This window comes from Babylonia areolata, chromosome 24, assembly GCF_041734735.1.
Source record: "Babylonia areolata isolate BAREFJ2019XMU chromosome 24, ASM4173473v1, whole genome shotgun sequence".
Classification (NCBI taxonomy): Eukaryota; Metazoa; Mollusca; class Gastropoda; order Neogastropoda; family Buccinidae; genus Babylonia; species Babylonia areolata.
In genome coordinates, this window is record NC_134899.1 from 32611577 (window position 1) to 32624324 (window position 12748).

Sequence of the window (12748 nt, forward strand, 5' to 3'; positions counted from 1 at the left end):
GATGAAGAGTTAGGTAGGGGTAGGGGAGTGGAACAGTGGTCACAGTAGCTTAGGATCATACGAAATACATTTCTGCTGAAGAAGTGAGAGAAAGGAAGTTTTAAAATAAAATTATGTGAATTCACTGGAGTGTAAATAAATAGAGAATGTACCATACAATGAGAAGCAAGACTTATGTTTTACTGGCAAGAAAACCCAAAGTAAAACAAATTCCCTGTTGAGCAGGACAGTAAAGTCTCATTGTAATTGCATTGATTAGAAATGTCTTTGTTGAATACAAACAACAATTTTCTCTTGCACATGACATGAATGAAGTTGGTGATGTTGATGTGAATTGATGGTGATATATCACATCATTGACATGAATGATGTAATTGATGTTGGTGTTGATGTGAATTGATGGTGATATCTCACGGCATTGTCATGAATGATATTATTGATGTAGTTGTGGGTTTGATGGTTTTTACTCTCAGCATTGGCATAAATGTCATGAATGATATTATTGATGTAGTTGTGAGTTTGATGGTTTTTACTCTCAGCATTGGCATAAATGACATGAATGATATTAGTCATGTTAATGTGAATCGGTGGGTGGATACAAGTGTTACTGCATACACCACAATGCCTGACCAACAGTATAACCCAACATGCTAATCAGGAATTGAGTGCATACATGTATGTTTGTGTACCTATCAAAGTGGTTATCTTCTACAGAACTTTGCCAGAGGACAACTCTTCTTTTGGCCGTGGATTCTTTTTCAGTGCCCCAAGTGCTTGCTGCACTTGTGACCTTGGTTTATCATCTCATCCAAATGACGAGACACTCAGTTTCATTTTTCCAGTCAAACTTGGGAGAAATGGCAAGACCAGGAATCAAACCCAGACCCTCACAGACACTGTTCTGACAGATAAGCATGTTAACCATCCGGCCACCTTCCTCCTTCCAGGCCCTGAAATGAAAGAGACGAAGGAGTACCTTGGGACAGTGCAGACCCTGCACCTGAATGGAAACTACGCTGCGGCCAGCTTTGATGGAAAAGTCCTTCTGCATCTGGTAACTATTTGTTTTCTCATCCTCCTTTCTTCTTTTTCTCATAACCCTTACACCACTTGAGGCAACGTGATTCAACAATAGGAGTTCACCACTGAAGGCGACACACGCCAACAAAACTATTAGAGTGACTTCCCATGAGGCTCTTCTCTGCCCTGAGTCACACAAAGTCATAGTGTTCACTTAAGGTGAAAGGTCAGTCATTCACTGTCAGCCTCAGTTTCGTATTGCTGTTGTTTTTTAACTGGATGTGCCATGTGTGTTTTCACGGCAAACAAAGCAAGCTGAACTGCGATCGCTCAACACTCACTATGGACACTCAGCCCAGTACTTCTAACATAATTTGTGCTTCACATCAGTGTACTTTGTCTGACGCTGTAAATATTATTATGGTTGAAAGTCCAAACTCTCAGTTCACTGATGATAGTGACTCAGGGGAAGAATTTGATGGCAGTGTTGATTTGCCATTGAACCCAAATGACAAAACTGACACTCACAGCACTGACGAAGAAGAAGGAAGCCGAGCATGGAAAAGGCAGCATGATACTGCTTCAAGCAGGGTGCAGCATACAAAGATGATAATTGATTTTCACAAGAATCATTTACAATATGCAACAATCTCTTTGCATTAATATAAAGAAAAATATCAGCGAGATTTGAGTAGTTCCAAAGATGTAGTAGTTTGAGTACAGCAACCCCCATGTGTCTCAGTTGATCTCTTGCACAGGCAGTTTCTAGCTGTGCCCTGGCAAAGCTGCCCCAGTTTCACTCCGGGCAGGCTGACTGACAGAGAAGTGGCGTTAGGGTTAAAGTTTTGTTTTGAATATTCTGTGGAAGAGGCCCAGTATTTTTGGGGTCCAGCTTTCTTCCCAAACAGGTAGAACTGCTGAACAAGCATATGTCCTGTTGTTTGCAATGTGCATGTGTTTGAATGTGTTAACATGCATGTGGACACATTCCTTAACACTGTTGCGATGACACATTCTTTCACTTTATTGTGCAGCATGCATTAGCATTTGCATTTTATTGCAAACACATGCACATTGGTGATTGTTCTGCTCACACAGTTACATGCACATACACACGACAGACATCTATCAGATTTTGTTTGTACACACATGCATGTGCACACACAGATGCACACACACACACACACACACACACACACACACACACACACACACACACACACACACACACACACTCGCACACAGGCACACATGCCTTCTCTTTTACGAAGTCCTTTTAGTAATTTCCTGTAATTGTATTTAGAATTTTTTTTCAAATTTCACCCTCATTTCACCCTCATTTGCCCAGTTTCCCCCAACCCTCCATTCATTCACATCTCCCACCCCTTCTAACCGATAATACTCAAATTTATTCATAAATACTTTAACAAAATGTCTTCAATCACTGACACGTGTGACGGGTCATTAAACAAAATTCCACCTCCACACATGCACACACATGCTTAAATGAAAGCAATATTCAGGGTTCAGAAACGAACAAAAACTGCATTATTGCAGATTGATGTTGGAGAGGATGTGAATGAAGATCGCGAGTCACGATTGTTCCCTGGACCTGAGCATAGCGACACAAGACTCAGCTGCCATGTGCTCACTCCAGAGTTCCTCATCTTCTGCACAGAAGTGAGTTACATTCAGTGTGTGCGTGTGTTTGTGACCGTGTGTGTGTGTGTGTGTGTGTGTGTTCATAATGGTTGTGATTTTATTGATAGCCATTATCATAAGATATATATTTGTAACTATTAGAGAAAACAAGAACCAGAAACTTTCATATGCTACTTCTGTCAACATTCATTTGTTTGCCTGTCCCACCTGTTTCTCTTCTTTTCCTTTCTCTCTCTATCATTCTCCACTCTCTTCTTTCTTTTCCTTTCTTTCTCCTTCTGTCTCTCCCCATCGTCATCCTTTCCTTCCAGCATGCAACCCCAAGGGAAGACAACTGCTGGCGCTCCTCTGTGCCACTGCTCAACCAACACCGGTCAGCTTCCATCACAGTCAGCGCTGGCAGTTTTTACATCTTGCGTTGTATTTGTCTGAAGTATGGCATGGAGTATAGAATGAAAAGCATGAGTATGTACAATGCAAAATTCTGAACACAGGTTTGTGATGAGTGGTCAAAAAACAAAAATGCTGTGACAACAGTGGAGAAAGTTGGCTCACTTTAATAGAGAGGAATGTACAGTTGATATTTTGCAAAATCACAGGTGTGAGCTTCTTCCTTCTCTTATTTGTTTGTATCTTTATTATATTGTTGTTGTATTTTTCAAGTTTTTTTTAACAGTATAAAAATAGGATGGAGGTAAGTCAGGTTTCTAAATCTGGTTAAAATAGCAGTGCATGGAGTTTATGTTTTGACCTTTCATCAAAGTTTTATTTCCATCATTACCTCTTTTCTATGGATGATTTATTCGTTGGCATTGGTCTTTTTTTTTTTCTTTTTTCTTTTTTTTTTTAAATCTAATCAGTATTTTTGAACAATCTTTTGTTTGTCCATATAAAGTCATTAATGTGCTCTCACACTGAAACAAATGAGACTTATTATCTGCTTGCATGTCATTGTAAAACTGGTTTACACTTGGATTTTCAGAATGGCAGCATCCATTTCTTCTACATGGAAGACTGGCAATTTGTCATGGAGCACAGACATATGGTTGGAGTCCGAAAAATCTTCCCAGATTCCACGGGTACTCGCCTTGTCTTCATCGATGAGAAAAGTGATGGATATGTTCTCAATCCTGTGAGTTCTTATTTTTTGTGTTATTGAATTCGTCTGAGTAATACAACAGAATACAACAGAATATGTTTTACATTTTAAGATCAATTTTTCATGTGACTGGCGAGTCAGAGGAAAAATATTTATTGTTGTTACATCAGTCTGGTTTGATCCAGGGGAAAAAATAAATTTGTATGTAAAGTGTGTATGTGTGTCAGCTTGCACGCGAGTGTGTGTCTGTGTGAAGGTGTCTACCTGTGCTGGACATGCAGACTGCTCTGTCTCCAAACAATGTGGCCCCTGTGGGTGTTTGTTTTTTTTATGGGACCACTCCTCTTTTGTTCTTGTGTCTGCAGCCAGGTTACTGCTAAATCTTAAGCTTTAGTTTATAGTGTAGGAAAGAAGAATGAACTGGCTTTAATTGGGATAAACTCACTAGTGGAAGTATGCATGTTAAATTATCCAGAGGACTGGCAGACAGAATTGCATATTGTTTCCACACATTTGCATCTGCACATATATATATGTGTGTGTGTGTATGTGAATGGATGGATGTATATGCGAGCGTGTGTATGTATATGTTCTTAGTTTTTTATGTACATGTTTGAGCAAATGATGTCACTGTCTCAAATACAGCTGACAACATTTATGTAAAATGTAGACATTTACTACTGATGGCTGCTGTTTCTTCTTCTTCTTCTTGCTGTTGTTGTTGGGGACATGTTGTATATGTAAATGTTGCAAATGTTGTTTTTTTGCATAATTGTAATGAAAAGAAAGCAAATACTTTTCGAATTAAGAAAATGCCATACGCAACTTCTTTTTTGGTATGTTGTTGTTGTGGTGTTCATAAAGTGTGTATATTCCATACCAGCATGGTAAAGGTGATTGTTGAAACATGTAGGCAAGTTTCAAAGATGAAACATTATTTCAGAATGAAGAGTTTTGTTTTTTTCCAGGTATCTGACACTGTGGTCTCCATCCCCAACTTCTCCCCCACCACTCAGGGAGTGGTCTGGGAACAGTGGGCAGAGGACAAGGTAGTTTATATTTGATTAACCCCTTCACTCCTTGACTCGGCCCAACGCTTGGTATATATCACAGATTGACATAAGCTTACAGTTGGGCCAACCAACAGCAAGGTGAGAGCTGTATGATCAACAGTTTCTCCACTGCCATGGGAAGTCATTTACAGTAACAGTCCTTTTGTGAAGGACTATGACTCTGAAATTAGGGTGTAAGATTGCGCTGGCTCTTAGCGCTGCAGCCATTGGGGCTAGTCTACCCTTGGGAACCATCCCAGCTCTGACTGTTCTGAAACCCTCTTGGCCGAGAGAGTGGGGATATAACTTGGGCAAGATACTCTCCACTATAATCAAATTCTAGCCCAGATAGTCAGGACAGCAGTTACCTCCTGTGTTGTACTGGTGGTCTTCGTCAGACATGACTGACTGCCATACATTAACCCCATGACTACTGAGCTTTGCAGAAAAGAGATCAGGGTGGCACAAAGTTCAAGAGCTGGCACTGGATTTTATGCACTCTTAAGTCTTGATTTTGCTACACAAAAGTAAGGCAGTCCCAAGAGGAAGAATTCCAGATACAAAAAGGTGACTGACGTCCTGACCTGTGAGCTCAGTCAGTCTCTGACTACTTTACTCTATAGACTTTGCAATTTTCAACCTTCAGTTATTCTCCCAGCCCCACATTGGACACCAAAATGTAGAGGGGTCACAAAAGGTGTTAGTAAATTTTCATGTGATATCTACAAGAGGGTAACTCTGGCAGAAAGATATGATTTGAAAAGGGAGGCAACTCCAGTGGAAAAAGTTGGGTTATTCCAGTTGATGGTGGTGGTGTGTGTCCATCGAGATCGATGATGACCATCGTTGTCATCCAGCTGGGGGATGGGAAGGTGGTGGTTGGGGGGGGGCGATGCTCATGAATCTATCTGTGAATGCGCAGATGGCTGAATAGTCCAATCTGCGCACAAAATGTTCGCTGACAGTTGGGGCAGACAGGCATATCATTGTCAGGGAGCTTGTTTGCCCGTGACTTTCTGGCCTGCCTCTTCTGAACAGCTGCAGCAGTCCTGTTGGCCTCGCACAACTTGGCGCCTTTGTGCACAGCAGCGCGCCATTTGTCACGGTCCACTGCAGATTCCTCCCAGGAGTCAGGGTTGATACCAAACGCTTTCAGAGAGACTTGCAGAGTATCTCTGAAGCGCTTCTTCTGACCTCTGTGTGATCTCTTCCCTTGTTGCAGCTCGCCAAAGAAGAGCCTTTTGGGCAGCTGATGGTCTGGCATGCGTGCCACGTGTCCAGCCTAGCGAAGCTGGGACTGCATCAGGATGGTGAAGATGCTGGGAAGGGTGGCTTTTGCAAGCACCTCCGTGTCTGGGGTCCTGTTTTGCCACTTGATGTTCAGTAGCTTCCTGAGGCATGTCCAAGTTACGCAGGCGTACAGTAGTGTGGGGAGAACCACTGCTCTGTAGACCTTTAGCTTGGTCTCAAGACCAATGCCTCTTCAGTTCCAGACATTTGCATAGAGTCTGCCAAAGGTTGCGCTTGCTCTTGCAATCCTGACGTTCACTTCATTGTCGATGGTTGCATTTTGTGACAGTGTGCTGCCAAGGTATGTGAACCACTCCACCGCACTGAGTCTCTGACCGTTGATTGTGATGTTGGACTCAACGTGGGGTTTCCCTGGGGCTGGCTGATGGAGAACTTCAGTTTTCCTCGTGCTGATGGTAAGGCCGAAGTTCCTGCTGGCAGTGGCAAACTTGTCAACGCTGAGTTGCATGTCAGCTTCAGAACCAGCGTTTAGGGCACAATCATCAGCAAACAAAAAGTCTCTGATGATGTCTGTCATGACCTTCGTTTTTGCTTGAAGCCTTCTGAGGTTAAACAGCTTGCCATCTGTTCGGTACTTTAGGCCGATTCCAACATCGCCATCTCTGAAGGCATCAGTAAGCATTGCAGAGAACATGAGGCTGAACAGTGTTGGAGCCAGGACGCAGCCTTGCTTGACACCATTTGTGACAGGAAAAGGAGCAGATGTTTCGCCATTGTCCTGGACTCAAGCCTGCATGCCTTCATGGAATTGGCTGACCAAGGAAATAAATTTCCAAGGGCATCCGTACTTGGCCATGATTTTCCACAGTCCCTCTCTACTCACAGTGTCGAAGGCCTTAGTGAGGTCGACATAGGTGGAGAACAGATCAGCATTTTGCTCCTGACATTTCTCATGCAGCTGCCTTGCAGCAAACACCATGTCGGTGGTTCCGCGCTCTTTCCGGAATCCACATTGCCTCTCAGGCAAATGACCTTGGTCAAGGTGTGCTGTGAGGCGGTTTAGTAGGATCCTGGCAAGTATCTTGCCTGCAAAGGAGAGCAAGGAAATGCCCCAATGGTTATCACATGCTTGCCGGTTCCCCTTTCGCTTGTACAAGTGAATGATAGATGCATCTTTGAAATCCCGGGGGATCGTCTCTTCTTTCCACACGAGTGAGTACAGCTGATGGAGCTTTTCAGTCAGCACAGTGCCTCCATCCTTGTAGACCTCTGCTGGTATGGGGTCCGAGCCAGGTGCTTTGCCACTGGATAGCAGACGGATTGCTTTATGGGTCTCAAGAAGTGTTGGCGGATCGTCCAGTGCTTTGTTGATGGGGACTTGTGGGAGACGGTCTATGGCTTCATCATTTATGGAGGAAGGGCGATTTAAGACACTGTTGAAGTGCTCAGCCCAGCGTTCAAGAATTTTCTCCTTCTCGGTGATCAAGGTATTCCCATCTGCACTGAGGAGGGGGGATGATCCTGAGGATGTGGGGCCGTAGACTTCTTTTAAGGCATCATAGAACCTCTTCATATCGTGCCTGTCAGCATATCCCTAGATCTCATCAGCTTTGTCACTCGGCCACTTATCCTGCATCTGACGTAACTTTTGCTGGACAGTCCTGCGGATGGCATTGTATGCATCCTTTTTTTTGATGTGGACTTTGGGTTGCTCAGGTAGGCTTGATGCAGACAGCGTTTCTCATCCAGAAGCTGCTTGATTTCATCACAGTTTTCATCAAACCAGTCTTTGTGCATTCTGGTCATGGGTCCCAGGGTCTCTGAAGTTGTACTATAGATCAACTCGCGCAGGTTCCTCCAGTCAGACTCCACATTCAGGATGTCCAGAGAGGCGGATTCCAGACGATCTTCCAGCAGCTCCACAAAGGTCTGTTTGATGGTGATGTTTTTCAGCTTAGCGATGTTGAGCGACTGCCAGTGTACCCACACCTGTCGTTTCGTTGCTTGCCTGTCGCCACAGGACTTGGGGGTGATGAAAAGATGAAGGATGAAAGGTCATTAAGGATGACTGATGACTTGCGCGATGAGTTTGTTTAAAGTGAAGAGGAGTTGCGCAACGTCGACCTCACTCTCTCGTCCGGGTTCACCAATTTCCAGTGGCAAGACTAAGTCGAGACGACTGGAGGATGAGCATGGATGCAGTGGATGACTAAGATATCCTTTCGGTGTCTCATGTTGGTCTCTGCACTCCACAGTGCGTTGCTGTAACTGCCTTCCTCTCCGTTGAACTGATAGGTTTCTTCTGCAGATTCTGCCAGATCCAGATTTCACATGCATGGGTAGACACACCCCGGGGGCCAACTGCGTGTGGCATGCACACAGCACAGTGGAGCTAGATGGCCGTCGGTGGCTCTCCTGAGCCGACACCCTTTTATGGATCTCGTTTTTAATTCCATAAGGGTGTCTAGCCACTTGCCTCACCAGTCCCAGAAGGGAGCGGTGGGAGTGCCGGTTTAGTCGCCAGCAACCCGACCCTGAACAGGTTGTACTGGATTACAGGTTACCAGTAGCAGATCTAATTACCTGACCTGACCTGGTTGGTAATTAGTATCTCAATACACAGTTGTCTCTCTTACATCAGAACCTAAATAAACAATGTTGTCTTGTCTCTTAGTAATACTGATCGAAAAACCATACCTGGTTTGAGAGGTGTTACACCAGTGTATGTGTTTTTGTAGAGGGTGGCTGTTATGTGCAGATGTATGCTACAATAAATGTATGCATGGTGTGTGTGTTTAGTTTTTAAGTCACATTTTGGTGTGTGTACGTAACATTGATGTACTTAGTTATGTAAATAAGTGTTTTTGTAAAGCACCTAGAGCAGATTTCTGGATAGTGTGTTATGTAAGTATCCATTATTATTATTGTTAATATATAGATATATATCATTTCCTTTCACACACATTTCACACCCTGAGCAGATCCAACGCTTACTGCATTGTACAGTCATATTCGACAGGGTGTCTTCATAGCCTACAACCAGGAAAAGATCTACTTATACATCTATTTCACAGGGTGTCTTCATAGCCTACGACCAGGAAAAGATCTACTCGTACGTCTATTGCCGTGAAGCTATCACGTCGTCCAAAGCAGTGGAGGCATCACGGACCACTGCAGCTTCCTCCTCTTCCAATTCAGAGCCTGACAAAAGCGCGTCCGACAGCTGTGAGTTAGCGGGTTTGTGGGGGGCGTGTCTTGCCTCCCGAGTGTGCTGTGCTGCTTCAGGGTGCAGAGGATTGGCTGAGTGAGGTAACTGGTGTGTAGTTCTTTCAGAAGTGGGCATGCATGGGATTTGTTGATTCACTGCCGTTTACTTTCATTAACCCTTCGAAAACGGAGTGTGGCTGCCTACATGGCGGGATAAAAATGGTCATGCACGTAAAAGCCCACTTGTGTACAAATGAGTGAATGTGAGAGTTGCAGCCCACAAACGAAGAAGAAGAATTAACCCTCCAAGAAGAGATCAGTAACGGTACAAAGAGGGCGAATTATGAGATCAAGAGCTTGGGCTTGGGGTTGAAAAGCAAGTTAATCCTCTGCTGTGATTGCAAAACAAAACAAAAAAAAACAAATAAAAGAAAACAATTAATGGATGAAGGGTTTTTGTAGAGAAGGTGGTGTTGTGGTGGTTTTTGTTGTTGCTCCTTCTTGGTTTTGTTCTCTTTGTTTTACAAGTATAGACTCATTCATATAGATGCCTGCGCTCATGTTCATATTCACACTTTCACAAATGCACGCTCAAACACATGCACATTTATGCAGGCATACTTGCGCACACACACACACACACACACACACACACACACGCATCCACGTGCACAAACACACACACACATACACACACACACACACACACACAGAGCACACACACATGCACACACCACACAAATGTGCGCACGCACACACACACACACACACACACACAGAGAAATGCACACGCTTGCAAGATACTTGAAAATTACCATTCATGTACACACAGAGAATGTACTAACAGAGAAATCTGTTGTGATAAAAAGAGAAATATGAATACAAATACATGCTCACACATTTTTAAAGCAATCTTGCTTGCATGTACACACATAATTAGACACGCTCACATTTCTGTCTGTCTCTTTCTCTCATTCAACGTAATGAACAGAACCAATTGCCCTGTCTTAATTTAATTTGGATGAATGTCCTGAACCCACTAGCTAGAATGGTCAAAACAGAAAAAAAAAAAAAAAAAAAAAGCATTGCCAAGGGGCACAATCTTTAGCCAGCCTGAGTTCAGTCCCTTGGACACATTGGCAGGATCTGTCTCCTTTCTTATACGTCTTTTTCTGATGTTTGGTTGTTCTGTTACTGTGCACACAAAGAGAGAAGTCATAGACATACGTGAACTAAGTCCAAAACTAATTTGCCATCTGCTTCGCTTTTAGAGCAAAGTGAATGTTTTAAGGTTGTAGTTTGTTTTTGTTTCTTTCACATAAACCTTACCAGCCAAGTGTTAAGAGACCATGTCTTGCTCATGTGAACAGTCGTGCCTAGTGTGTGTTCACCGACACACTATATTTCCAGCTCCCTGGCATTCTTTTATGTTGGTTTTGCTCCGATCCGACAGGTGCCAAGGTGATGTTGGCGGGACTGTCTCGCCGGCCCTATGGTCAGGTGCCCATTCTGATGTACAATGGGGAGGTAACCCTGCACACCTTGAGCGGCCAGGTGTCCACCACTCTACTGGACACGCATGCCCTCATCTTTCAGGACAACCCCCAGGCACTGGCCCCCAACCAGGTGAGTCCCCCTCCTGAATAGGTGAGAGAGATCCCTTGATGACCAGTGGTGGTGAGATCTCTTCTAACTCGGTGAGGTCCTTTCTTAGTCCAGGTGAGTTTCAGTTTCAAGGAGGTGTCAGACTTTTGTAGACAGATCTACGTATTCTGCGTTATGTCTGCTGTATGAGGTCTTTTCTAACCTGGTGAGATCTTTCTGTCTAGGTGAGAACATTTCTGTCGAGGTGAGGACCTTTCCAACCAGGTGAGGTCCGTTCTGTCTAGGTGAGGTCCTTTCTGATAAGGTGAGATCTTTTCTGTCCAGGTGAGATCCTTTTTAACCTGGTGAAATATTTTCTGTTGAGATCCTTTCTAGCCAGGTGAGATCTTTTTAGCTGGTTGAGGTCCTTTCTCCCCTGGTCAGATCCATTCTAACCAGATGAGATCCTTTCTGTTGAGGTCATTTCTGTCAAGGTGAGACCCTTTCTGATAAGGTGATATCTTTTCTGTCCAGGTGAGATCCTTTCTAGCAAGGGCAGGACCTTTCTAACCAGGTGATGTACTTTCTGTCAATGTGAGATCCTTTCTGATATGGCGAGATCTTTTCTGTCCAGTTGAGATCTTTTCTAGCCAGGTGAGATCATTTCTAACCAGGTGATATACTTTCTGTCAAGGTGAGATCCTTTCTGATATGGTGAGACCTTTTCTGTTCAGATGATATCCTTTCTCCCCGGGTGAGATCATTTCTAACCAGGTGAGATCCTTTCTGCCCAGGTGAGATCCTTTCTGCCCAGATCCTTTCTAACCAGGTGAGATCCTTTCTGCCTTCTCAGCAGGTGAGAGCCTTTCTCACCAGGTCAGAAATTCCTTTTATCCAGGTGAGACCCTTTCTCATTAGGTGAGATCCATTCTAACTGGGCGAGCTTTGAGATAAGCTGTGCATGCATGTGCAGCACTTGAAATATCTGTCAGATTGGCGCAATAGCCGAGTGGTTAAAACATTGGACACTCAATCTGAGGGTCCAGGGTTGGAATCTCAGTAACGGCGCCTGGTGGGTAAATGGTGGAGATTTTTCCGATCTCCCAGGTCAACATATGTGCAGACCTCATTGTGCCTGAACCCCCTTCGTGTGTATACACAAGCAGAAGATCAAAATATGCACATTAAATGTCCTGTAATCTATATCAGCGTTCGGTGGGTTATGGAAACAAGAACATACCCAGCATGCACACCCCCGAAAATGGAGTATGGCTGCCTATGTGGCAGGGTAAAAACGGTCATACATGTAAAAGCCCACTCATGTACATGTGAGTGAATGTGGGAGTTGAAGCCCACGAATGAAGAAGAAGGAGAAATATCTGTCAGACCAGTTCTGTTTGAATTCAAGTTTTTCTCTGTTCAAAAATCAGATTGTTCCACCACTGTTTTATGTTATGGAGTGTTCCATTCGCATGTCTGTCTATATTTGACTAAAAGGATAACCTGTACTTATAATGGCAAGTTGAAGAAAATGATTCTGACTTTAGAGTAGGTGATACATACAATATATTCAGGGCATTCACTGTTAATTTGTTTTTTGTTGTTTTTCTTCAGACAGAATATTCACAGCAGTCTTGCTTGCTTTATAAGTACTATCAAGGAGAGGGAATGACTTATATACATAGCTCCTGTTATCCAAGATTGAGATCTTCATTGTGAGTTTTCCATTTTATTTTAAATTGCTCCAAACTGCACGTTTTTAAAAGCTGCTTTTTTGGTCCTGTTTTTGTGCAGGTTAATTTGTTTGGATAATTGTTTGTATTATCTTTGTATCTAATATCAACATTTCCCGTGTGTTTTGTGTCTTCTCAGT

At 43.5% G+C, this 12748-nt stretch overlaps 1 protein-coding gene across 1 annotated transcript in view; it reads left to right on the forward strand.

The window, feature by feature from the left end:
• The window catches only part of LOC143298883 (WD repeat-containing protein 19-like), a 59012-nt gene that overhangs the window by 16592 nt on the left and 29672 nt on the right, over positions 1-12748 (forward strand). The window contains exons 10-15 of the mRNA XM_076611891.1: positions 948-1054; positions 2578-2700; positions 3665-3814; positions 4750-4830; positions 9159-9236; positions 10753-10917. Of these exons, the coding sequence (XP_076468006.1) occupies positions 948-1054; positions 2578-2700; positions 3665-3814; positions 4750-4830; positions 9159-9236; positions 10753-10917 (704 nt within the window). The remainder of the gene's footprint in view (positions 1-947; positions 1055-2577; positions 2701-3664; positions 3815-4749; positions 4831-9158; positions 9237-10752; positions 10918-12748) is intronic.